The following is a 27816-nucleotide window of genomic DNA, read 5'->3' on the forward strand; positions in this document are numbered from 1 at the left end:
GACAGATTAACAAGAGAAAAGCACACACATTTATTTAATGTAAGTTTTGCTTGACGTGAGGGCCTTCATAAGGAAATAAAGACCTGAAGAAAGAGATAAACTTGTGTACTTTTTATGCTAGGTTTGTTGAGGACGTGAATAATTGTGAAGTATGATTAAACAAAAAACCATGACTTAATGGTAATAAACTGGGGTGAAATTAGCAAGGCCTATTTGTTTAATGTAACTTTGTAACCACATGTATTCAGAGATAAGGATGTTCCTTTCCTCTGGGTGTAGGGAGGGTACTTTTCTTTTCTACCTTGTTTTTGTTTTTGTTTTTGAGCTCCCAATCTGTGATCTAGGCTGTAGTCTGGTGGTACAATCATAGCTCACTGCAGCCTCAAACTCCTGGCCTCAGGTGATCCTCCTGCCTCAGCCTCCAAGAATGTTGGGATTACAGGCATGAGCCACCGCCCCAGGCCTGGAGGGTGCTTTTCGAATTAGGGTCTTATGAGTTGCTTCAGGGAAGAAGTGGTGGGGAAAGGTGAGCATGACCTTCCTGTTTCTGCTGTTTTCACCAATGCCAGAACTCCACATTTTGTGGCTGTGTGACCTGAACCTTATCAGGTTTGTACACCTCTTTCCTGTTTGGATTACTGGAAGAGAGCTAGAGTTTTTCATCTGCTTATATATTGTTTGTTTTGGTATGTTGTTTTGGTTGAAGTATATGAAGAAAATCAGATAGGTAGTTGGAAAAGTGAGTATTTTAATAGCCTTTTCAGATAATTACGGGCAGTCTTCTTTCTCAGCCCTCAACATTATTGCCACTTTGGGCTAGACAATTCTTTGATGAAGGGGCTGTCCTGTGCACTGTAGGATGTTCAGCATTATCCTTGGCTTCTACCCACTAGATACCAGTAGCTCCCTTTCCCTCAACTCCAGTTGTGGTAACAAAAAATACATCCAGACATTGCCAAATTCACCTCTTCCCGCTTCTTGAGAACCCCTGATACACCAAAATCAAGTGTTAGTTCCCGAAAGATTACTTGCAGTGTGGAATCTGAAGCTGTATCAATAAGCTTTTTGTACTCTGTGCTATAGATTAAACGTTTTTGTCATCCTAAAATTCGTATGTTAACACCTAGTCCTCAATGTAATGATATTTGGAGGTGGGTTTTTTTGGGAGGTGATTAGATCATGAGGGGTTCATGAATAAGATTAGTGGCTTTATATAATGAAAGAGAGACTCCAGAGAGCTCCCTTGGCCCCTCTGCCATGTGAGGACATAGTGAGAGCACTGCTACCTATGAACCAGGAAGCAGCCCCTCACCAGACACCAAATCTGCTGGTACTTTGGTCTTGGACTTCCCAGCCTCCAGAACTGTGAGAGATACATTTTGCAGTGGCAAAAGAGCATGGGATTTGGAGTGAGGAGACATGGATTAAAATCCAGCTCGATCATTTACTAGCAGTGCAGACTTGGGCAAATTACTTATCCTCTCTGAGCCCCAGATTTTTCATATTTCTGTTTCCTAAAGTATAGATAATGCTACTCTGTATTGTTGCAATACAAAATGAGATCATGCAGCTGAAAGGTGTTAAAGCAAACTAAATATAGCCTGAGAAGGACTCTGTACTTCTATATTTGAGTCCTTGTGGATGAATTGTAACCTAGCTTAATAGTCAGACAAAATTGAAAACCTAACTTAGTAGTATGCGTCAGTAACAATAGCTGAGCATTGGCCAATCCCAGCGGCCATACTTCAACCATTCATAGACCACTGAGTATTCAAGCTGCCTTCAAATAAGGCAAAAGCGGAGCTATAACCAATCTCACTGTTTCTGTGTCTCACTTCCAATTCCAGTACATCATGTTTCCTTTTTGTCTATAAGTTTGTTCTGACCACGAGGCCCTCATGGAGTCTCTGTGAATCTGCTGTGATTCTGGGGGCTACCTGATTCGTGAATTGTTCATTGCTCAGTTAAACTCCTTTAAATTTAATTCGGCTGAAGTTTTTCTTTTATCAAAGGGCATTGAACAGAATGAGTTGTTAGACATTAAAGACTCAATAAATGTTAATTACTTCCATTTTCATAAGACTGTGTTCATTTGACAGGCATTTATTGAGCACTACCAGCCCCGTGGCCAGCACACAGGCAGCGTTCAGTAGTGGAGGTGGGGAGTTTTCAATTGCCTGATGCTTCCGGCAGTCTGTGGACTGGCCTGCTGGTTTGTCCTTTATGGCATTTTATTGCCCTCTTACCTGGGTGAAGTCTAATGTTGCTGCTTCTGCCTTTATTGCCCTCTGTACCTATATAGTTTCTATTGATTCCTGGTTGTTGATTCAACTTTATGAGACATAAAAAGTGTACCTGATACTAGCCTTGCTGGGGTGAGAAGGGGAAGAAGGTTGACCAAAGGGAATATGGGGGACGTAACCTACCAGAGACTGGCAGCAAGTGGATGGGCTGAGACAGAGTCTTATCTAATACTCTGATTCCTCAAGTCTAAAGGTCTTTTTTTTCTCTTTTTTTTTTTGAGACGGAGTCTTGCTCTGTGCCCCAGGCTGGAGTGCAGTGGCGCGATCTCGGCTCACTGCAAGCTCCGCCTCCCGGGTTCACGCCATTCTCCTGCCTCAGCCTCCCGAGTAGCTGGGACTACAGGCGCCCGCCACCTCGCCCGGCTAATTTTCTTGTATTTTTAGTAGAGACGGGGTTTCACCGTGTTAGCCAGGATGGTCTCGATCTCCTGACCTCATGATCCGCCCGTCTCAGCCTCCCAAAGTGCTGGGATTACAGGCTTGAGCCACCGCGCCCGGCCTTTTTTCTTTTTTTTAATCTCCCACATGAAAACTTGACATAGTTTATTCCGCTTTGACATAGTTCATTCTTAAGAAGAGCCTCTCGGTACAATCGTCTACAGATGGCATGGGATACCTCTGTAAACACCGTCAGAACATACGCTGTCATGTTAGAAGGTACTCAAAAGGAGAAAAACAGTCATTTGAGAAGAAGCTGCAGAGCAGTGGTTCTCAAACCTGAGAGTGTGCAGCAGAAACATCCAGCAGGCTTGTTCAGAAACAGATTGCTGGATCCTGTCCCCAGATTTGCTAATTCAGAAAGCCTGGGATGGGGCCAAAGAGTTTGCAAGTCTAACAGGCTCCCAGGTGATGTTAATAATATAAATCCAGGGGAAATTATAGCGGATACTCAAGCACTAAATGGAGGTTAGAGTATGTTATCTTTAAGTTTCTGACCACCTCTGAAATTCTATGTTACTACAAGTTGTGAACCCAAAATATCTGAGACAGGCCTCAACCAATTTAGAAAGTTTATTTTGCCAAGGTTAAGGGCATGCCTATGACACAGCCTCTGAGGGTAAGGTCTTGAGGACATGTGCCCAAGGTGGTCAGGGCACAGCTTGGTTTTATTCATTTTAGGGGTACAGGAGACATCAATCAATACATGTGAGACATACGTTGGTTTGGTCCTGAAAGGCAGGACGACTCAAGGCAGGGGCTTCCAGGTCGTAGGTAGATAAGAGACAAATGGTTGTATTCTTTTTTTTTTTTTTTCCAAGATGGAGTCTTGTTCTGTCACTCAGGCTGGAGTGCAGTGGCATGATCTCTGCTCACTGCAATCTCCGCCTCCCGAGTTCAAGCAATTCTCCTGCCTCTCAGCCTCCTGAGTAGCTGGGACTACAAGCACTCGCCACCATGCCCAGCTAATTTTTGTATTTTTAGTAGAGACAGGGTTTTACCATGTTGGCCAGACTGTTCTTGAACTCCTGACCTTGTGATCTACTTGCCTCGGCCTCCCAAAGTGCTGGGATTACAGGCGTGAGCCACTGTGCCAAGTCAAATGGTTGCATTCTTCTGAGTCTCTGATTAGCCTTTAACTGAATACACAATTTAGAGTAGAGGAAATAGTCATTTATGCCTTAGTCTGGCTTAGTGAAACAATAGGGTAGAGGAAGCCATCAGATGTGCTTTTGTCTCAGGTAAACAGAGGTATGACTTTGAGTTCTGTTTATCCTTTGTCCAAGAGGAACTTCCTTGTGGGCAAATTGTGAGGGAGGTATGTAGCTTTTTTTTTTTTTTTTTTTTGAGATGGAGTCTTGCTCTGTCACCCAGGCTGGAGCTCGGTGGCGCGATCTCGGCTCACTGCAAGCTCCACCTCCTGGGTTCACGCCATTCTCCTGCCTCAGCCTCCAGAGTAGCTGGTACTACAGGCATCTGCCACCACACCCGGCTAATTTTTTGTATTTTTTTTAGTAGAAATGGGGTTTCACTGTGTTAGCCAGGATGGTCTCGATCTCCTGACCTCGTGATCCACCTGCCTCAGCCTCCCAAAGTGCTGGGATTATAGGCATGAGCCACTGCACCTGGCCAGCTTTTTAATCTTTGTAGCTATCCTATTTAGGAATAAAACAGATGCAGGTTTGCCTGACTCAGCTCGCAGCTTGACTCTTCCCTTGGCTTAGTGATTTTGGAGTCCCAAGATATATTTTCCTTTCACAAAGTTCTTGAGGGACATATTACTAAAATCTTGGTTTTTATATTTCAGTCTTCTCCATCTCAGTAAAGGACCATGACCCAGTTACCTGAGCCAGAAAACTCATCCTCAATTTGCCCCTCTTTCTCAGCTTCCTCCATACCATCCAGTCCATCCATGAGCCCTAGGGTGGTCAGCTCCAAACCATGTTCCCTGAGCTGCCCCTTTGTGTCCACTGTCTCTTCCGAGTCCAGATGTTCAGCACCTATGTCCTGAGTACCACCTCCCTGAACCATGATCGTGTGGGCACAGAGTCCATCTTAACTGCTTTCACCAGGGGAGCCTCTGAGTGTCAAGGGCAGGAGGGGATGTGGGTCATGGTATTTCATCCCCACCGTGAGCGAGTGACATGGGACATCACAATCCTGGTACACCAAGGACAGCGACTTGATCGTCATCGTGATCATCAGTCTCCAGGGTTGGAAAACGTTTTTTTGTAAAACACATCAGATAGAAAGTGTTTTTAGGCTTTGTGAGCTGTGTGGTCTCTGTCATGTGATTACACAGTGCAAGAGCATGGAACAGTTTTCTTATTTTATTTTATTATTAATTATTTTTTGAGACAGGGTCTCACTCTGTTACCGAGAGTGCAGTGGCACAATCACAGCTTCCTGCAGCCTTGACCTCCCTGGCTCAGGTGATCCTCCCGCCTCAGCCTACTGAGTAGCTAGGACTACATGCACCCATCACCACACCTGGCTAATTTTCGTATTTTTTGTAGAGACGAGGTTTCACCGTGTTGCTCAGGCTGGTTTTGAACTCCTGGGCTCAAACAATCCACCCTCCTTGGCCTCCCGAAGTGTTAGGATTATAGGCGTGAGCCACCATGCCCGGCCCTTGGAACGGTTTTCACTGTACTTCTGGTGTGGCTAGCTAGCCTTTATCCTCCAGACTGCAATTTAAATGCCTTTATTTAGAGAGGCCTTCCCATCTAAAACTAGGTCCCACTTTTCCCCTCCCCAATAACATCTACACAAGCATCCTGTTCATTTCCCTCATCTCACTTTTCTTCACTTAAGTGACACGCAGCTTGCCTGTCACACACTGGCATGCAATCTCTAGGAGGGCACAACAACTGCATCTGTTTTATTCACTGCTGTATGCCCCACACCAGACACACAGTAGGCACCTCATATTGCCAAATGACTGAGGGCATGGATATGTAGGGATTTCTCTTCTGGAAGTAAGAGACTACTTTTTATTCTAGCAAATATTCAGTGAGTAGTTGCTATGTGCCATACCTTATCCTGGCCCTGGCAGAGAGCTAGGAGCTGTTGAAGACATCGTGTCAGCACCTCGGAAGACTGAAATTACCGTCAGCAGCCAGTGCAGCAACATGAATGCTATACACTGTGGCCAGAGAGTCCTGGGAAGGGAAAGTCAGGGTTGTGTGGGTCACAGCATGGTATTGGGACTGGGGGCTCTGGGAATCTTGTGTCTTTCTTTGACATGACATACCCATGACATTGAAATGCACCTTTCCAAGCGTAAACATACCTTCCCAATGTGATGTGCCAATGTTCTTAGGGAGGTTGGAAAGAGCTATAAACGCTGCAAGTGTGAATTGGCTACTGTGAAACATAAAGGCACAGTTCTGTTTTTTTTTTAGCCATAATACAAAAACCAGAATTTTTTTCAGTCAAGACTAAAAAACAGTCCTCCAGGTTGCACTCGGCGTCAACAGTGGTGGATCATGTTGTGACCCCAACCTCACTCCACTACAGGTCTGCTTTACCCTGGATGCTTCTGACTATGGGAACCTGTATTACAATAATAGTATATATGTGTTCTCTGCCCCTGACTCCTGGCACAGAGCTCCTAAAGCTCTTGCAATTTCCTAAGCAATAGGGGTGCTAGGACAATCTTTTGTTCTAATATTTGATCTTTGACTCTGGTTCCTGACACAGAGCTCCTAATCCCTAGGAATTTCCTGGGTGATAGGAGCACCTTTGTTCTTATTGGGTGACTCTTGTTGTGCTCCTGGATGCGAGTTGGTCACTAGAAGAACCAAGTCATGGATAGAAGCTTGGAACATTCAACCCTACTCCCATTCTCTGGGAAGGGAAGAGGGGTTGGAAATTGAGTTAATAATCCAACATGTCTATGTGATAAAGCCTCCACTAAAAACTCTGAACTACAGAGTTTGGAGAACTCCTGGGTTGTTGAACACATGGAGGTGGTATGCCTGGAGAGATCATGGAAGCTCCACGTCCCTTCCCACATGCCTTGCCCTATGTATGTTTCCATCTGGCTGTTTACCTGTATCCTTTATAATATCCTTTATAATGAATAAGTGAATGTTAGTAAAGGCTTTCCTGAGTTCTGTGAGCTGCTGTAACACAGTCAAACCCAGGAGGGAGTGGGTTTTTTTTTAAAAAATAATTTATAGCCAGTTGGTCAGAAGTTCCAGTGATCCAGACTCATGATTGGCATTTGAAGTAGGGGCAGTTTTGTGGGACTGAGCCCTTGAGCTGTGAGATCTGACGCTAACTCTGGGTAGATAATGTCAGAAGTGAATTGAATTATAGGACAGCCAGTTGATGTCCACCAGAGAAATGGTCAGCGTGGGAAAAATCCCCACACATTTTGTTGAGTGTGAGACATGCTGAATGTGAGATTAGGAAAAACACACATTGAAACTTGCACACGTTGAGCTTAAGATAGGACCATCAACTTGTTTTTTTTTTTCCCCTATCTTATAAAGACTCTTAGCTTCCCTGTGGAAGTGGCACTTGAACTTGCACAAAAAAATAGCATGACTTCCTTCATAAATAATCCAAAACTGGAGGATGGTGAGGCTTAGGTTTGATTGATATAATCACTCTGCAGCATTTCCATGCACTTACTAGCATATTGGAGCCTCACAAGAGCTCCGAGAGACAGGGTTGAGTACATTGACTGAGAAGCAGGTCAAGGGCAGTGCCATATTGGAGGCACAAAAGGAAAAATAGTTGTTCATGCAGGAGAATGAAGAGGACACCTGGAGAAGCCAGAGCAGAACCAGAAGACAGTGTTCTAAGAAGTGGTTTGCTGGGTCAAACGCTGCAGATGTCAGTAAGGTAGGAAACAGAATTACTGGGCTTGGGAACATGAAGGGCATTGGTGACTTTCGTGAGAATGGTATCTTCGGTGAATGGGAAATTGGGGGAGAAAGCCAGTGGAGAGTGGTGTTGATAGCCACAGGAAGTAGCCAAATTCCAAGGCAGAGAGGGGTGGGTCCTCAGTGAAACATGACCCTCAAGCCAAAGAGCCTGAAGCCTGAAAACTGGGCTGCCAGTTCCAGGTAAAGTCCATGACCTGGAGTGAGAACTTCCTTGATGCCTTTTAGCCAATCAAGTGGTGCTTTTTCCAGGCCTGCCCTGGACCAATGAGCATGCACTCACCCATTCTGAGCCCATAAAAACCCTGAACTCAGCCACATGGGACTACCCACCTCTGGGTAGGGGCTACCTGCTTTTGGCCCCTTCTCCACTAAGAGCTGTTTTATTGCTCAGTAAAACTCTTCTCTACCTTGCTCACTCTCTGGTTGTCCATGTAACTTCATTCTTCCTGGACACAGGACAAAAACCCAGGACCCACGGAATGGCGGCTGCAAAAGGAGCTGTAACATTGTAGCCCTCCTGCCCTTTACTGGCACTGGGCAGCTGCTCCACATGGCAGGGCAGGGCAGGGCCAGGCCAGCCCAGGAGCTGTGGGCTGGAGCAGGGCAGCAGTATCAAACAAGCTGTAAAATAACCAAGCTGAAACACGTTTCTGGCCAGACTGCCGAGTTTTGGGTGGTGACATGCTCTCATTCGCCGGATTATGAGAGAAGAGCTGTGACCCTTCTGGGAGCCCAGATCTTGGTACTCCCTGAGCCAGAGCTGTGACATACTGTAACACCCACTTGGGGCTCTGCAGTTGCTGGCATCTCTAAGTGTTCAGGCACCATGCGTTCCCCTCATCCAGATGCCAGTGCTCAAGGTGGAAGCCACTTAAGACATGCCTGGTCCAGCTATAGCCTTGCACAGAGCTTGTGCCTGTGCTGGCCCCTGGAGCTGCCTGCCCCACCGCAGCAGCCAGCACAGGTGTACCATGGCCAGACCCCACTCTCGCTCACTTGCTCACACACCCCTTGCTGCTCCATGCCTAACTTGCCCATGGTGGGTGTGAGATCCAGGCCAGTAGCATGAGCTGAGCACAGCCTGCTGGGCCAAGTGGGAGGAGCCAGCCCAGCAGTCAGGAGCAAAACTCTAGCAGAGGTGCTGCTGGCTGTGGAGGTCTCTGACTGGTGAAGTGGCACCCAGAGGATCCTGTGTCATTTCAAGCTAAGGAAGTGAAGACAGTGTTTTAATCTTAATCACCCGGTTTTTTTTTTTTTTTTTTTTTTTAAAACCACATGCTCCTCCTTCTGCAAGGAGTCCTGAACTGGCCATCTGAAGTTCTGGTTCTGGACCTGGCTATACCTCTAACTGGGTTGATGACCTTGGGCAAATTTCTATCTCTACCTGTCTTAGTCTGTTTTACATTGCTATAACAGAATACCAGAGACTGGGTAATTCATAAAGAAAAGAAATTTATTTCTCACAGTTCTGGAGGCTGGGAAGTCCAAGAGCATGGTGCCAGTATCTGGCTGAGGGCCTTGATGCATCATAACATGGCTGAAGGGCAAATGAGCACATGAGGTGGAGAGAGGACGGGGCCAAAATTTATCCTTCTATCAGGAGCCCACAACTGTGATAACTAACCCACTCCCAAAATAATGGCATTACTCCATTCATGAGGGCAGAGGCCTTATGATCTAATCATCTTTTAAAGACTCCACCTTTAAATAGCATTACAATGGCAATTAAATTGCAACATGAGTTTTGGAGGGCAGATTTAAACCATTGCACTACCACAGTGCTATGGTTAAATAGCTGGGTGGGCCACAGATCTCTGAGATCTTTTCTGGGTTTTATGTTCCATTGTTATGGAGTGGATAGGGAGGGTATGGAGCCCTGTGGATGGAGGGCTTGTGGGGTGGTGCAGAGAATGCATAGCATTTTATGCAGTGAGCTGTCACCCTACGTTGGCAATTGGTCCCCCTGGGACAAGGGCCTAGAACACAGGACTAATATAGTAGGTGATAAGATAGGAAAGAATCTGTTCCAACAAGCCCCATGGTGACTTCAGGAGGGCGGGTCAGGTGCCCCCATCTGGAGAAGGCACCAGATGTGTTAGAAATGCTTTCTCTGGGATGACCTACACTGTAGGAAGTGAGCTATGTTAGCAATATCTGAGTTAACTCCTAGGTCAGAAATATCAGGAAGGAGGCTCTGAGAACAGAATGGAGGGTCAGGGTTGAGGGGTAGAGTTCTGTAGAATGAGAAGCAGGTGTGGAGTTAGATGGGGCAGCAAGAGGCAGCAATAAGAAAGGAGGTGGTGAGAGGGGCAGGCTTGCTCTGTTTACCCAGCCCTCAAAGAACGGTGCAAACAGATGGATCCCTTTTGGGGAGCTCAATGTCCTAATCTCATGGCTTACAAAACAGATATGTGAAGGACTGATCTAGAACCAGGATATTACATGCCTCATATTTCACTTGAGAAATCAATTTTTCGGGAGGTCTGTAATTCCTAAGGCCCATTTAGTTCTAGCAAATGAAAACTCTCCTGTTCCTGGCTAGCTGATGGGCATCAGAAGGATCCCTGATCAGAGAAGATGAGAAGATGCAAGTGTACAGGTGACAGATCTCTAACTGCATGCCATTTAGAAGAAGCTTCTTAGATAACCCCAAGAACAAAGTTATTTACAAGAGCAAAATCACATTTTGTATTTAGTAATCAAAACAAACAACAAACAAACAAATTCTTGCAGTGCTTCTGCAGCTAAGGAAAGCTTGACAACACCTGGACTTTAGAGATGATTGCTCTAACCCCTCAGAATGCAACTTCTTGGATGCCCATCGGTTATCATACACAACAATATTTAAATTTTGCCTGGTTCAGGAAGCAACATCTAAGTGGGTCATTAAAGGATAGTGAGGGATTTTCAGTGTAATGAGGGACCATGCTGTTTGGGAGACCTTTGGAGAGAGTGAGTCATCTGCTGAAAGGATTAGTCCTTTTAGATGCTGTTGCCACTGTAAATGCAGAAGTGGTAACCATAATGACACAGCCATTTCTCTTTGGAATTAGTCCTTTTATGGATAATGATGTCCTGGCCTTATGTCTCTGGAAGATTCCTTCTACATTCTTGCACATTTGTGAATTTGGTTGCATTATTGGTAACAGAATCTAAAAGGACAGATCATTCTCTCCAAAGGCCTCCCAAACCATGTGGTCCCTTATTACACTGAAAATCCTCACTGTCCTTTAGTGCTGCATTCAGATGTTGCTCCCCCAACCAGACCTGTCCTCTGCTCTCCTCATTCCTTCCTTTCTGCATCACAGCCAGAATAAATCATACTTCACTCTGTACTCCTTCTGCCTCTCCCCCATGTTGCCCTTTGTGAGTGAAAATTGCTCCCCGGATGTCCTGGTGTCCTCTCTCCTGAGGTCAGAAGTGCCTTGAGGTCCAAGACTGTGTCATGTCAATGTCCAGCCCCCTCCTGCCATGAAGAGAGCCTTGAACACATTGAATGCTCAGTATCTATTTATTAAATGAATGCACAATTGAAAGAGTGAAGATTAAATGTCTAGATATTTGTTCCTCTAACCCACAAGCTCACATGCAGCAGAGCACATGAATGTGTGTGTGCCAAGGCCCCAGGCTGGATGCCCGCATATGTGCAGGTGCATGCGCCCTAGGGAGGCCCTCTTCGTTAACATCCATTTAAAATCTCTGTCTTCTTCTTGATAGAGAAACAGCATGATTTACTAGACTGATTGAAGAATGAAGGTGAGAGTACGAAGAGTGGGAGAGACATTTCCTCAGCTGTCAGAACAGGAACGACCTGGGTTATGGAAGCCCAGAAAGGGAGGAGGACTTCTTTTGGTCCCAGTGAAAGATGCTTCCAGAATCTGTAGCTTTACTTGTTTGCTTGGAACTCACTGGAATAACTTGGTGGTGAGGTCACTGGTTCTGGGATGACCACTGGGTTTGCTGCATAGACGTTTGGATACATGACACTCACCTGGAAAACACAGGCACACGGGGGCATGCTAAGAAGGACGGGCATGTGCCAAAGGCCTCGGGCACCGAGGAACTACTCCTGCTCCTGAGCAGGCAGTGGAAAGCACAAAGCGCTCCCTTGTCTCCACCTTTTTGGGGGCATCGTTCCACCCACTGAGGAGCCCTGGGACTCACATTGCTTGATTGACAGCAGACCAACTGGCAGCCAAAGTGGGAAGATGTGCATGCAATGCCAAACTCCAGGAGGCAGAAGACCAGCAGCACGCCAGAAATCGCCAATCCAGGGTTCTGGAGGCAGAGCAGATGGGGAGGACAGGAGCACTGGACTGGGGTCCGAACTGACCTCTCACTGGGGCCCTGCCATGGACTCTCTATGGCTTTGTGGAAGTCCCCTATCCTCTCTCAGACTCACGGGGGGAAATTTCCCACCGGGTTTTTGTAAGGATCAAGTGTGGGAGTAAAAGAATTGTTATTGCAACATTTACTTGGTAGTATTCCTCTGAGAAAAGGGATGACCATGTTTAGGGAAGCCCCTTGAGAGTTTGCTTCGGGTGTGGAGACCTGAGGGCGTGCTCTGGAGTCAGACAGGGGAGCAGTGACACTGCTCTGGGGAGGCCGTGGATAGGAATTGGAGGGTATGGACAAGCCACAGAGAGAACAGGGAGATGGTTAGAGGAAAAAGGAGCAGAACACCGTAGTGGGACGGGGGAGGCCACAGGAAAATGAATTTTTCCTGTGAAAAATGAAGACTTCTCAAAGCAAGGATGTCTAATCTTCAGTAATCGGTGGTTTGCTGGGCTCTGAGGTAAACCTCCACCATCCCTCTGAACCTTTGGGAAAAAGTCAGCGTCTGAGAAGACTTTCTTGACTGTGACAGTGGTGTTTTGTGGAGGGGAGGAATTGGGGCTGTTTCTCTGGCTTGGGAAGGAGAGTCAGTGAAAGGATCCCCAAACTGAAGTAATTTAACCATAGCAGGAGGTAACCAGGAGAAAAAAAAACCTCACTTGCTGTTACCCAAGAATACCCAGGAGAATGGGGCCTTCCAGAGTGTCTTTTTTTTTTTTTTTTCTTTTTTTTTGAGACGGAGTCTCGCTCTGTCGCCCAGGCTGGAGTTCAGTGGCCGGATCTCAGCTCACTGCAAGCTCTGCCTCCCGGGTTCACGCCATTCTCCTGCCTCAGCCTCCCGAGTAGCTGGGACTACAGGCGCCTGCCACCTCGCCCGGCTAGTTTTTTGTATTTTTTAGTAGAGACGGGGTTTCACCGTGTTAGCCAGGATGGTCTCGATCTCCTGACCTCGTTATCCGCCCGTCTCGGCCTCCCAAAGTGCTGGGATTACAGGCTTGAGCCACCGCGCCCGGCCCAGAGTGTCTAGGAAGAGAGTTTCAATCTAAAAGGTCCAGGAATGACTCCCATTGCCATTTGGGTTTCAATTATGTGTCATGAGAATATTTCATAGTGAAGGTGGATGGCATGCAGTAAGTACAAAATAAATGCCTCTTAATTATGATTTTTAAATTTTTTTGAGACAGAGTGTCGCTCTACCACTCAGGTTGGAGAGCAGTGGCATGAGCTCAGCATTGTGAGCTCCACCTCCTGGGTTCAAGTGATTCTCGTGCCTCAGCCTCCCAAGTAGCTGGGATTACAGGCAGACGCTACCATGCCTGGCTAATTTTTGTATATTTTGTATAGATGGGGTTTTGCCACGTTGCCCAGGCTGGTCTTGAACTCCTGAGCTCAAGTGATCCACCTGCCTCGGTCTCCCAAAGTGCTGGGATTACAGGTGTGAGCCACCACGCCCAGCCTCAATTATCTCAATTATGACTTTTAAAAACAGTATTGGTGACAGCCAGATGCTTGGAGAATTCTCTCTTTTGGAGAGGCCTCTCCTTAGACCCTTTTCTTCTCCTTCCTCTCTATTTAGCAAGTGGTTTGGTAGAAGCTGCTAAGAAATGCATCCTGGGAGGCACAAGCTAGTAGGAAAACAGATGCAGATGATAATTATAATTCACATCAGATGGGGTAAGAGCTACAGAACAGCAAAAAGATATCTCAGGGCACTGAGGAGTGAGAGGTTCATTCTCATGAAGGGATTTAGAGAGGGTGAGGGTAGAGGCAGTTGTCCCAAGAAAAGGGGAGGGCAGGATAATGATGTCCAAGTCAACGGATCACAGAGACTTAGAGTAGAATGGCCCGGGCAAAATATGCTGGTCCTCTTCAATTTTTTTTAAATAAAATTTTTTTACACATAAAATCTATCATGGAAAAGGGGTCCCTCAAGCATCTGAGATATTTGTTATTTGATGAAAAATAATTCCTGCTGTTGAAACCCTGGAGCCTCTCCATTCCTTGGGTCATTATTTGTAAAGCTCGGATGCAGCCCGACCCTCCACATTCAGATAGGATGATTGAGGCTTGAAGTTGGAATGGGTGGTGGGCATGGGGCGAGTTCTCATTCCAAGATCAATCATTGGCAGAACAAAGATTAAAAGCCAAGTTTTCTGAATCAAAAATTGCTGCTCCCTCTAATCCAGGGCAAATAGCTATGCTGCTTGGGGTTAGTCTTTCCTAAACTCTTCTCCCATCTTCCTTTCCCTTAGTTCCTCCACCAGCATTTGCTTCTTAATTTCTTGTATTGGGCAGTCCATGCCTCCCTGATTGGTTCTTTCCCAGCAGGAAAATTCCCACATACTTGGTGTGGCTGCCTCTCCCAGTGGATGGGAGTAGCTGGGGTTCAGGGTGAGTGAGAGAGTCGAAGGGAGGTGAACTGTAGGGCACAGTGAGACAGAGCCAGATCCCCCAGAGAGGGCAAATACCTGGCTGAGGAATTTGGACTTTAATCCTACAGTATCTGGGAGTCATAAAATGTTTCTGGGAGGGGAGAGACTCAAGGTACTTTTGATAAATGACATGGACTTGGTCCATAGGGTCTCTAGGGAGGGGCTTTGCCTAAGAATCTTGGAAAGATAAGTCTTTACGTCTCCTGCAGATAAAAAGATCCGATCGAATATAAACAACAGTTAATGGCTGTTGATGTTTACTGAGTATGCATCACAGCTGGCACATTCATTTATTCCTTGACAAATGCTTATGGAGTGTCAACCGTGTGCCAGGCACAGTTCTAGGTATTTGAGGTATGACAGTGAGTGAAACAGAATACATCCCTGTCCTTAAGAAGCTCATTCTAGGGACAGGCAGTAAGCATGAAATGTAGTAAATAAGTCAGTTGCAGAGGGTGTTAGATGTATAGACTACAGGAAAGATAGATGAGGGGAAGGGAAGCGGGTTACTGGGAGAGTGTGGGTGTTGGGTTCTTAAGGTGGGCCTCATTGGGAAGGTGGTTGCAGAGTAGTGATCTGAAGGAGGTGAGGAAGGGACGGAGGAAGCTGTGGGAACATCTGAGGGAAGAGTGCCCCAGTCAAAGGGAACATTCCAGGCCTGAAGGTGGAAACATGCCTGGAGTGTTGGAGAAAACATCAAGGAGGTTCCCATGGTTCAGCAGCAGAGCCAGAGGATGGCAGCAGAGCCTGGGTCTGGGGGCACCAGAGGGCCAGCATCTTAGGCTGCTGGAAGGACACTGACTTTTTTTCTGAGTAAGATGCCAGCAGAGAAGTGATGTGATCTTATGTCTCCAAAGGATCCCTCTGGTGACCATGCTATCAACAGCGGCAGTGAGGCCAGAGTAGGAGAAGGGGAGCAGTTAGGAGGCTGTTTTCATGACTAGATGAGAGATGCGGTGGCTCGGGCCAGTGTGGGAGTAGAGGGGCTGGGGGAAAATGGCAGGATTCTGAATGCATTTTGAAAGTAGAACCAACAGGATTGCCCGAGGGATTGGCTGTGAGGTGTAACAGAAAGAGAGGGTCAATGATGACTCCAAGGTTTTGTCCTGAGCAACTGGAAGGATGGAGTTACCATCAACTGGAATCAGGAAAACTGAGTAGAGAAGGTTTGGGAAGTGAAATCTGGAGATCAGACTTGGACGTATGAACTTTGAGCTGTTGAGTTGACTATTGGACATGCTAGAGTGCTGTGTAGGGGAGAAGATTTGGCTGGAGCCACGTATTCTGGAAGAATTATCATAGACAAGGTGTTGCAAGTTGCCAGACTAAATGAGATAGACAAATGAATGGAGAGAGAAAACCAGAGAACCAATTATTAAGCCTAAGAGATTGGGAAAAAGAGAACTAGCAGAGGAGACAGAGAAGAGGGCAACCAGTGAGGGTGGAGGCCGGAAGTCAAGCAAAGTCCCTCGGAGAAGAAGGACCAATCACCCCAGTGGGGATTTGGAGAAGAGCAGGTGTTTGGGGGAAGCAAGGCTGAAAGTCTAATTGGAGCAGGTTCAGAGAGAATATGAGAGAAGAGGATTGGAGTCACTAAGTGTAGACAATTCTTTTAAGAATTTGTCTGCCAAGAGGGTCAGAGAGATATAGTGGTAGCGGGTAAAGGAAGTAGAACGAAGAGGAGGTTGGTTGGTTTGTTTTTTAAGAAACAAAAGCATGCTTAATGTGATGCAAAAGCCCCAGTAAAGGGGGAAAGACTGATGATGTAGAGGAGAGATGGGGTGAGGGAGAGGGGAGGAGAACTTCAGCAGGTAGGAGATGATGGACTCAGTTGTGCAGATGGAGGATTGAATTTACATGGGACACAGGTAGCTCATCTGTAGCTGCCCTGTTCAATTCAGCAGCCACAATTCCCATCTGGCTTTTAAACACTCGAGATGCAGCTGGTCCCAAATCGAGATGTGCCATAAGTGCAAAATATACACTGGATTTCAAAGATTTAGTTCCCCAAATGCAAAATAGTGAACCAAGTTTTTATACTGATTACACGTTGAAATGACAATATTTTGGATATACGGGGTTAAATAAAACAGATTATTAAAATCAGTTTCACCCATTGCTTTCACTCTCTCTCTCTTTTAAATGTGGCAACTAGAAAATTAAAATAACATATGTGGCTTGCATATTTCTATTGGACAGTGCTAGTGTGTAGTAGAGGTTGGCGAATTATGATCCATGGGTCAAATCCTGCCTGCTGCCTGTTTTGTAAATAAAGTTTTCTCAGAACACAGACATGTTCATTTGTTTAGTGTTTTCTGTGGCTGCTATTAGGCAGCTATAGCTGCATGACAGAGACTGTAGGCCTGCAGAACCCTAAATGCTTACTATTGGTCCTTTAGAGAATAAGTTTGCTAACCTCTTGCTTATAGTAATGGGCAAGAAGGCAGAGAATGTGAGGAGAGGTGCTGGTTGGTGGGTACATATGTATTCTTTGTAAAATTGCATTTCATTCTCTCAACACTGCCACAAGGTAGGTATTGTTTTACAAAGGCGGAGACCCAAACTGAGAAAGGTCATGTGCTTAAAGCTATGGGTCAAGGACTTTAAACTTTATTCCTATTCTGAAAGCACCTCCTTTTCCTACCATGTTCAATGAGGAAGCTTGGTTGTCAGGTCCTTTCTGGGAGTTTTCTCAATGGAGCTAATTCAGAACTTAGAGGATCTTTGGTTGAGAGGGATACTCACCACACCCCAGGCGTAAGAATAATAGTTGGGATAGGCATATGGGTGAGGAATACTTAGATCTGTGATGAAGAGTATGACTCCAACTGCAGAGCAGATTGCACTGACGATGTTCAAGCCCAAACTGCCAGACAGCTGAAGAAGACACAGAGGGTCAGGGTGGGCAAGAAAAACCGTTATAACTGAGATGAATGGAGACCCAACAAGTGTTTCTCTTTCCCCCCCATTTCTAAAATTGTGTTAAAATATATGCAATGTAAAATTTAACATCCTAATCATTTTCAAGTGTTACAGTTCAGTAGCTTTAAATACATCGGCACTGCTCTGAAACTATTGCCACCATCCATCTCCATAACTCTTTTCATCAATAAATGTTTCTTAATGCAAATCCCAGGTACCCTATTTCCACTGCAAGTAAACAGGTGTTCTGTGCAAGAAAGGTTTTGGGGGTAAGTTAGCTTTGAAAATAGTTGGGTTGGGCAAAGGTAAACAGATCATCATGGCAGGGCCTTTAATGAGGATTTTAGATCTCAGAGCCTTTAATGAGGATTTTAGATCTTTCAGATCTTTTAGATCTCAGAGCCTTTAATGAGGATTTTAGATCTTTTAGATCTTTCAGAGAGAGGACAATACATGGAGATTTTCCCAAGTTCATCTAACTATCTTCATTGAGCATAGCACGGGAGAAATGTTCTCAAGAATAATCTTTGGGGCTGGACGTGGTGGCTCACACCTGTAATCCCAGCACTTTGGGAGGCGAAGGCAGGCGGATCACCTGAGGTCAGGAGTTTAAGACCAGCCTGGCCAAAATGGTGAAACTTCATCTCTACCAAAATATCAAAAAATACAATAATTAGCTGGGCATGGTGGTGTGCACCTGTAATCCCAGATACTCAGGAGGCTGAGGCAGGAGAATAGCTTGAACCCAGGAGGCGACGTCTGCAGTGAGTAGAGATTAAACCACTGCACTCCAGCCTGGGGGACAGAGCAAGACTCCATCTCAAAAAAAAAAAAAAAAAAAAAAAAAAAAAAAAAAAAGAAAAAGAAAAAAGAAAAGAAAAGAAAAGAAAAGAAAAGAAAAAAGAATAGTTTCTGGGAAACACTTGACCTATTTGTCCCATAGGATAAATAGAGCCTCAGCTCAAGTGTCTCAGGCTGTGATAGGCTCAGATACTCCACGATTCTGGGTCATGTGCAGAAAGATATGCTTTGATATTTTGAGCTTTCTTTTGAAGACTTTGAAATAGATCTCATCTGGTTGTAGGGACCTGGTCACCTTGAGTCCCTTTACCCTTCATAAAGGGTACCCTCACCCTGCTTGTGAGACAAATGAAGGTACTTTCTTGGTCTGTTACTAGGGGAGCACAAAGCTCTGTCCGTGTTGATTATCAGAGCTCTGTCGGCTGGATTCCTTAGGGAAGCAAGTGACTGAGCCTCCTTCAGATCCCCGGAGCCCTGCTCTGTGTACTGGAGGTATTCTTGGCTCCTTGTTCTGCTAGAGGGCAGCCCTGGGCCCCTGGGAGCTCTGTGCCTCTCCATGGCAGGGTTTCTTAGGAAAGCTGTTACCTCTCTCTTTCTCCCGCTCTCCATACTCTGATGCCTTAGCTAAGGTGACTGTATTGCCCCTTCTCACTTCTGCATCCTCTTGGGACTTTTCTACATGTGACTCCAGGGCTAGGCTCCTGTGGCCAGTCTGCCTGAGCAGAAATGTATGTGAGCACCTTGTGTCTGGTTATAGTAGGTGCAAGGCTGCGGGAGGAATCATATGTGACCTTGTTTTCCCCCTTGTGACACCATTCTGTAAGTCTCCAGTTGGAAGAGCTGGTCTCAGAGTGTAACTTACCAGGCAGTAAGAATATGGCTGATTTTCTGCTGCCACAGAGAGGGATCCTGAAATGATAAACTGGTGCAGAACAGAGTGGGTTTAGAAAGTGGTCAGGGGCTAGGGTGCCCTTCCCCAGGCTTCTGTGATTCTGGTCACACACAGTGGGTACCTTTGCTGGAACCATCAGCTCAACATGGGGAACAGAAAAAATGAGCTGTTCTGTACTGCGTGAAAGGGCCCTGGGGTGGGGTAAATATATATTCTAGGACCCAGCAAACCTGGTTTTAAATTCTAGCTAGAAACTCTTGACCTTAGGTAAGTTATTAAGTTCTCTAAATCTTTATTTCCTCATCTTCAAAATAGAAAAATTTCTAGCTCTTCCCAAGAGTCATTGTCATGAGATAACTTATGCCCTATATCTGGCATTTAGCATATCTTTGCATATAGTAGATGCTCAATAAATGTTGGATTATTTCCCTGTATTTTATTTTCCCACATGTACACCCTATTGTTTTCCAATCTTTATATCAAGATTCAGTTAGGTTTGGTGTCTCTGGAGGGAAGAAGGAAGGGGTTACCAGCGTCTTCTCTGATGCTTTTAGAGAGAAGCCTGAAATCAATCCTTGCCTGTCTGCATATCTGGACAAATAACTTTTAGTTACTCAGATAAACGTTGTGTTCCTACAATGCTGAACATCAAATACAGGATGATGATGTTGACTGTGTGCATTTCATCCAACACTGGTATTCTGCAGGCACTGTGGCTGATGGGATTGCTTGCCATCATTGGCCCAATGGGCTAGCAACAGTGGTATGAGAGGGCGTGAGCTATGATTTAATAGGAGCTAGCATTTGTGAGGCACTATAGAAAATTCTTTTTACAAAAAGCCTTCATTGACATATAATTCATATATCATGTAATTCACCCATTTAAAGTACATGATGCAATTATTTTTAGTATATTTATAGAGTTGTGCAATCATCACTACAATCTAAGTTAGAACATTTGCATCACTCCCAAAAGAAGCCGCATACTGACTAGCAACCCATCACCGCCCTCCTGCCAACACACGAAGTGCTTATTTAACCTCGCCTCATTTAACCACATGGTGGCCCATCAAGCACTATTACTCTTGCCATTTTATCAACGAGGAGACTAAGGCTTGGAGATTGTAAGCAACTCACACAACATCATCCAGCAGAGTTTTCGTTGTAAATAACTGTTTCCACTCTATGGCACATGCATTTGAGAATCAAATCCAGGCAGCTTGATTTCAGACTCCATGTTCCTAACCCTCAACCCATGTTCCCTCCCACCCAGGGCAGGTGCATGTGCCATAGAGTGGAAATAGTTATTTACAATGAAAACTTATTCCAGCAGCTTCTGCCTTCCAAGGCCAAGGCCATATTCTCCTATGAGTGGAAAAACAAATCTCAGGTTCACACCCTTCTGTTTGTAGAGATTTGATGGGGAGGAAGGGCTGGACTTTCGATGTCCCTCTCAGTCCTTCTGAGGTGCCAGAGGAGATGGGCCTTTGTTTCAGAAGAGGATATTGATCTTTGGGAAATAGAAAGACAGTCCTGGGATCAAGAAAGCAGCAAAGAGCACAACTGCCCTGCAGAAGAGCAAAAGGAGGAAAGTCACAAGGGCTGAAGGGACGCAGCAGCCTGGTGGGAGGGGGCGTGGTCAGTGAGGCATTTGAGATGTCAGGACAACTGCCTGCTGCTCACCGGCACTTGCTGGAATCCAGTGCTCAGTGGCAGGCATTGTGTGCTCAATGGTAGGCCTGGGTGGCCGTGATGCTAGCCCTCTCCGCAGCCCCGCATTCCACGAAGGTCGGAGATACAGGAACAGGTATCTTGTGAGTGGTTATGGGAAGGAAAAGGGGCTTGAGTTCTGAGTTTGGGTGTGTGCAGAGCCTCGCTAGAGGAGCCCTGTTCATTTGCAGACCTTGTGTGGCTGTGGGGGATGGAGATAGCTCTAGGCTATTTTATTTAACTCTTACGAGGTAGAGTGACTTGGACTGGCACCTAGGTTACTCTGGAGTTGTGCCATTTATGAGGAAAGTTGCATTAGTGTCATAGGTAGGTGTGTGAGTCAGGAGAAAGACTGTAATAGAAGGGAGAGAAAGGAGAAAGGAAGGTGGAGAGGGAAGAAGGAGAGTGTGTGTGTGTGTGTGTGTATGTGTGTGTGTGGGCAGGGGGACACTGCAAAGGAACCACAAAGGTAATAAACTGACGTGGAAGGACTGTAGTTCTTAACATTTTATGGAGTCACAGATCACTCTGATAATCTGATGAAAGCTATGGACCCTTCCAGAAAAATAATGCACCTTTAACATATTAGGTATTTTGCCAAAATGGAGCACCCAAAGCCCATCTGCAGATCTAGATTGAGACCCTGCTGCTGAAACACTCACAGCCTTGCTGTGCTACAGCTGGGAAGCCACTCTTCACTCTTGCTGTGTGTTTTCCTCCTGGAGCTCAGGCTTGTGGGCCTGTGTTCAACAACGCCAGGCGCTATTCCCAGTGTATTCTTTACATATGGATGTTTTCTTTGTGAATTAAGAAAATACATCCCTTTTGGCCAGGTGCGGTGGCTCACACCTGTAATCCCAGCACTTTGGGAGGCTGAGGCAGGCAGATAACCTGAGGTCAGGAGTTTGAGACCAGCCTGGCTAATGTGAAATCTTGTCTCTACTAAAAATACAAAAATTAGCCAGGCGTGGTGGCGCACGCCTGTAATCCCAGCTACCAGGGAGGCTGAGGCAGGAGAATTGCTTAACCCGGGAAGGGGAGATTGCAGTGAGCCGAGAATGCACCACTGCACTCCAGCTTGGGCAACAGAATGAGACACCATCTCAAAAAAAAAAAAAAAAAAAAAAAAGAAAAAGAAAAAAGAAAAAAGAAAATACATCCCTTTTGAGGGGAAGTCACCTTACGGGGTTGTAGTTTGATATTATGGGCTGAATTGTGTCCACACCCTCTATCTCCCACCAAATTTCATAGGTTGAAGCCCTAATCTGTAGTGCTTCAGAATGTGACTGTGTTTGGAGATAGGGTTGTTAAAACTGTAATTCAGGTTAAATGAGGTCATCGGGGGGACCCTAATCCAATATGACTGGTGTCCTTGTAGGAAGAGGAGACTAGGACACAGGCATGGAGGGAAGGCCGTGGGAAGGCTCAGGGAGAAGACCATCTGCAAACCAAGGAGAGAGACCTCAGGGGAAACCGCTCTGCTAATATCTCCATGCCAGACTTTCAACTACCAGAACTGTGAGATAACAAATTTCTGTTGTTAAAGCCACCCAACTTGTGGTACTACACTTTGTTGGGGCGGCCCTATCAAACTCATATACTTGTGGAACAAGGCCAGGGCTGGCTGGATTCCTATCCCCCACATTTGGGTGGCTGGGAACCTTCTGCAGGGCACAGCTGCACAACTTGGCAAGGTGGCCTTGAGTGCCTTGGCACCTTCTGGGGACTCATCTGCAGGAGTACTTGCATTACTCACCCACAAGCCTCCCCAGAAGGGAAAGCCTCCGTAGAATGAAATAGACAGGTAGTCCCCCACGAGAACTGTCCCCATGATGGAGCCGAGGCCGATGTGAGCCAGGCCGATGATGATCTGGATGGCCTGTCAGGAGAGCCACAAGCTGAAGTCTTGTTTCTGAGGCTGGGTCCTGCCTCCCCTATGAGCCTACTTTTAATTTTAATATGTGTTTTATTTTCATGGCCTAAAAAGTAATATGGGAAATACAAAAATGAAATAAAAACTACGTATAATCTCCCCGCCGCCTGGAGAAAACAACTGTTTACATTTTGGTGTATTCTCCCATTATTCTTTTCGAATATATACCTTGATAGCACAACATGGCCCTGAATTTTATTAACTTAATATTTCATCATGAATGTGTCCTCATGGTATTCTTGGAACATATGCTTTTTCGGGGCTGCTCAGATCCCATTATGGATGGTCTGTGGAGTAGTTGAGACAGAGTTATTGGACAGGTAAGATTATTTTTACTTTTTTCTATTATATGTAACATTGTGATAAACATTCTTGTATGTAAAAATTTGCCTTCATCTCTTATTTCTTTAGGATATTGTTATGTGTTGAATTATGCTCCCCTCTCCCAACCCTCTTCCAAATCCATATGTTGAAATTCTAACGCTGAGTGCCTCAGAATGTGACTCTATTTGAAATACGGTTGTTGCAGATGTAATTAGCCAGGATGAGGTCACACTGGAGTAGAATGGGTCTCTAATCCAATATGACTGGTATCCTTATAAAAAGTGCCATGTGGGCCAGGCGCAGTGGCTCACACCTGTAATCTCAGCACTTTGGGAAGCTGAGATGGGCAGATCACCTGAGGTCAGGAGTTCAAGACCAGCCTGGCCAACATGTGAAACCCTGTCTCTATAAAAATACAAAAATTAGCTAGGCATGATGGCAGGTGCCTGTAATTCCAGCTACTTGGGAGGCTGAGGCAGGAGAATCGCTTAAACCCAGGAGGCAGAGGTTGCACTGAGCCAAGATCGTGCCACTGCACTCCAGCCTGGGTGACAGAGTGAGACTCTGTCTCAAAAAAACAAAGAGTTTTCAACTTTATTCTGGTGTGAAAGTGACATGTATTCAGTAGAAACCGTATTTGGAGTACCCATACAACCATTCTGCTTTTCACTTTCAGTCTAATATTCAATAAATTACATTAGATATTCAATAACTTATTATTAAATAGGCTTTGTGTTAGATGATTTTTGCCCAACTGTAGGCTAGCCTAAGTGTTCTGAATATGTTTAAGGTAGGTGAGTCTAAGCTACGATGATTGGTAGGTTACATGTATTAAATGTATTTTTGACTTATGATATTTTAAATTTATGATGGGTACATTGGGACATAATCCCATTGTAAATGAAAGAACATCTGTGTATGTTTGTATATTACACACGTGGTAGCAAATACAAATATATTATTTCCATAAATTCACATAAATGTCAGCAAATAATACGCAGTGTCTGCCCCTTTCTTTCTTCCACTAACTCCATATCTCGGGGTGTGTCCCTATCATTACATAAAGAGCTTTCTTGTGCTTTTTATAGCTCCACTACATTTTATTCTTTGGATGCACAATATACTGACTTAACCAGTATCATATTGATGGTATATTACCATTTTTTTGTTATCACAAACCACGCTGCAATGAATAAGCTCATACATATCACAGTTTTTGTGGATACAGGCATATCTGGAGGATGAAGTTCCAGTAATGGAATTATTGGATATTTTGCAAATTTGACAGTTACAAATTTCCCTCCCTAAGGGTTGTATCAATTTATGTTCCCGTAGTGCTAGGGTCGGAGCTCGGGCAGTCTGCATCCGAATTCATGCTCATCATCATTTGGCTACACAGTGAAATGGGCCTTTCCTTGTCCTGCGCAGGACAGCCTTTCAGGGGTTACTGTGAGCATTTATGTTGTTGATTGCCTAACCTGCTTTGTTTCCTGTTGGGCAACTATTTGATTCGATCTTACTGGATTCTGACTCCACCTTGTGGTCTGCTTTGGTCTTGCTGGGACCCCTTTCCTTTCTTCTGAGGCCACTGGGCTGGGCATGGAGCCTGGCAACAGGATCAACATTCAAGCACACTGCTTTTTTGTTGCTTTTCTTTCTCTTTCCTAAAATGCCTAAATCAGAAAATACAAGGCCTGTACAGAGGCCTCCCCCATGATGTTGTGCAGCTGAGCTTTCTTTCTAAGAGACCTGTGTTTGGCAAGGCGCCATCAGCTCAGCCTCACTTGCGAGACGTAGTGTTTGTGTATTTCCCAGGCCTTCCCTTCCCCTCTGCTGTCAGTCCAGCTGTGTAGTCCGTGGCCTGCAAAGGGAAATCCCACTTACCCCCAAGGTTTTGCCTTCTTTCAAAGTTTTCTGCACAGGCTGCCTATTCACATTCGACATCAAACCAGGTGGGTTCCCAGGAACTAGATGGACTTGTGGCTGGTTGTTTGGATACAGGGGCACCTGAGACATGATTCCTGGGGTCGCAGGATAACCATTGTGGGGCGCCACCACCAACACAGAATTGGCCACTGGAACTGCTGAAGTCATTGAATTCATGCTGCCAAAAAATAAATGCGACAGACTTGCCCCTCACGTATGGACTTGTACTTACATTTAAAGAGGACTTTTACTTCTTCTAGCTCATTGGAGCATCTTAACCCTCTACAAGTTTATGAATCCCACGTTACAAATAATAGACATCAGTTATAGGGCACTTAAAAGGTGCTTTACAAATACATTTCCTTTCATCCTCTTACCCACCCGGTTTTACAGATGAGAGAACTAAGACTCAAAGAGGGTAAAGGCTACCGGAGGGCAAGGGGTCCATCTTTTCCATCTTTGTGTCTCTCGCAGTGTTTATTTTATTTTTTATTGTTTTTGAGACAGAGACTCGCTCTGTCACCCAGGCTGGAGTGCAGTGGCACGAGCTTGGCTCACTGCGACCTCCGCCTCCTGGGTTCAAGCAATTCTCCTGCCTCAGCCTCCTGAGTAGCTGGGATTACAGGCGCCTGCCACCACACCCGGCTAATTTTTATATTTTTAGTACAGATGGGGTTTCACCCTGTTGGCTAAGCTTGTCTCGAACTCCTGACCTCAGGTGATCAGCTCACCTTGGCCTCCCAAAGTGCTGGGATTACAGACGTGAACTATTGTGCCTGGTCTCTCATAGTGTTTAGAGTGCTGCTTTGCATATGTTAGTACTGGCTGAAAGCAAAATTTCGGAACTAGAAAATCTCTTGGACAACATCGAGTTCAATTCTCTTATTTTCTGGAAAAGGAAACGGGGTGAGAGAGTGGACAAGAATCCTCCAAGGTCCCAGTTATGTCAATATTAATTAAATGGAGATTATCCTCCTCAAGGGAAGCCCCATTGCCAAGGCAGTGTATGTTCATTGGGTGGCTTCTACTGCTCAATTTTCTAGGCTACTTAGAAATTCTGATGTGGTTTAAAAAATTCTTTTTCTGGGCCGGGCGCGGTGGCTCACGCCTGTAATCCCAGCACTTTGGGAGGCCGAGGCGGGCGGATCACAAGGTCAGGAGATCGAGACCACGGTGAAACCCCGTCTCTACTAAAAATACAAAAAATTAGCCGGGCGCGGTTGTGGGCGCCTGTAGTCCCAGCTACTCGGGAGGCTGAGGCAGGAGAATGGCGTGAACCCGGGAGGCGGAGCTTGCAGTGAGCCGAGATCGCGCCACTGCACTCCAGCCTGGGCGACAGAGCGAGACTCCGTCTCAAAAAAAAAAAAAAAAAAAAAAAAAAAAAAAAAAAAAAAATTCTTTTTCTTTTTGTTTCTCCCGTCCCCCTCCATTTCCCGTCTTTGTCTTTCTTTCTCTTGGAGCAGACCCAATAAAGCTAGTACAATACACTCTGCCTATCCTTCACCCACACTGGTTTGCCATAAGTATCATTTGGTAGAAAAACCTTATCACCAATTCCCAGTTACCAACCACTAGATTAAGCAGACTCACCTTGCTCTGCCAGCAGCCACGTATCTCTTGATCCTATTCCCTTTTCTTTGCTGTCGGGACCTTGCGTTTTTCCTGAGAGAACGAATGTACTGGGACCAGTTGGGTGGTAGGGTTAGAAGGATCCAAAGTCCTCTATTTCCTGGATGCAGGCCAGGTTACGTGCTGCTTACAGCTCAGTTTCCTTCATATTTATTTCCTGTTTTGGTTAATGAGACAGTGAAATATGGTTGGCTGGTTGCTCTGGGAGACACAGAATGAACTGGGCACCCAGGATGCGCTGTATTTAGCTGTAACATGAGACAGGATGACATAACAATTCTCGCCCAGTAATGAGGCCCTCAACCCTATCCCTCCACAGCCTAGTTTTCTCATGCCTGGTTCCTTTTGGCTAATCGGACTCCCTTGGAGTCATAGGCTCCCTTGAAACCTGGTTCCTTTTCTACAAATCGGGCTCTCTTGAAGCCTCAGGTTCCCTTGAAGCCTGGTCTGCAGTTGCCATGGCAGCCTGGATTTCAGGCCCATGAAAGACCAGCTCAGCAGGTAATCTGGTCTCATCCTGGCCTTCAAGTTCTCAACTCTTCCTCCATTCAAAATTCCAACCTTTTTTCTGCTCCTGGTCCAGCTGCTACTGCTGTTGCCAACACTAACATTGCCGCTCATAAGCAACAAGTTACATACATTCCTGAAAATGACACTCCGCTTATGAGGGCTGTAGCTCAGGCAAGGGAATATGGTGATCCTGAAGCCTGGCAATTTCCTGTAATTTTACAACCTCCAGTACCCACCACCCCAGTGGCACAAAATCACCCACAGCCCATTGATCCTGCTCAGCAAGCGGCTGACCCTGCAGCTCATCAAGATCAACAGCTTAATAATCAAGCCCCTCAGCCCGACAATCAGGCTGCTCAGGGAAATAATCAGGCTCCACTACTGCCTGCCGCTGGGGCACAGCCAGTACCTGGTATTCCAGCCGTTCAGGCAGTAGTTCAACCTGACCCCATACATCCAGGTCAGGTTCAGCTACTTCCTGCTACTTGGGAAAGTTTTTCGTTTAAATTCCTCAAAGATTTCAAGGAATCAGTAAAGCAATATGGCACCAACTCTCCTTTTGTCCTTTCCACATTAAAAGCCCTGGCAGAAGATAAACATTTAGTGCCCTATGCCTGGGAAATTTTAGCAAAGTCAGTCTTATCTAAATCCCAGTATTTACAATTCAGGACTTGGTGGGTTGATGCTGTCCAGGAACGCATTCGTCTTAATCAGGGCTCCAATCATCTTGTTAACGTTACAGCTGACCAGTTACTGGGACTGG

General features: G+C 45.6%; 1 protein-coding gene across 1 annotated transcript; it reads right to left on the reverse strand.

The window, feature by feature from the left end:
- Positions 1-11136: 11136 nt before the first annotated feature.
- On the reverse strand, positions 11137-26752 carry LOC105464634 (membrane spanning 4-domains A8). Its single transcript, XM_011712667.3, has 7 exons — positions 26505-26752; positions 24873-25092; positions 22488-22610; positions 18992-19051; positions 17152-17283; positions 11804-11917; positions 11137-11630 (listed from the first exon to the last, which is right to left on the reverse strand). Exons 2-7 carry the CDS (start codon positions 25089-25091, stop codon positions 11526-11528), a joined length of 753 nt encoding a protein of 250 aa, XP_011710969.1. The 5' UTR covers position 25092; positions 26505-26752; the 3' UTR covers positions 11137-11525.
- Positions 26753-27816: the final 1064 nt, after the last annotated feature.

Source organism: Macaca nemestrina, chromosome 12 (genome assembly GCF_043159975.1).
Source record: "Macaca nemestrina isolate mMacNem1 chromosome 12, mMacNem.hap1, whole genome shotgun sequence".
NCBI lineage: Eukaryota > Metazoa > Chordata > Mammalia > Primates > Cercopithecidae > Macaca > Macaca nemestrina.

What these genes read in the sequence shown, in the direction of transcription:
- LOC105464634 (XM_011712667.3), bottom strand. Translation starts at nt 25,091, where the DNA reads ATGAATTCAATGACTTCAGCAGTTCCAGTGGCCAATTCTGTGTTGGTG. An exon ending in AGCCATATTCTTACTGCCTG is followed by an intron (nt 17,284 to 18,991) that starts GTAAGTTACACT and finishes TGTCTTCTTCAG; the next exon opens with CTGTCTGGCAGTTTGGGCTT. An exon ending in ATTCTTACGCCTGGGGTGTG is followed by an intron (nt 11,918 to 17,151) that starts GTGAGTATCCCT and finishes CTCTGCCTCCAG; the next exon opens with AACCCTGGATTGGCGATTTC.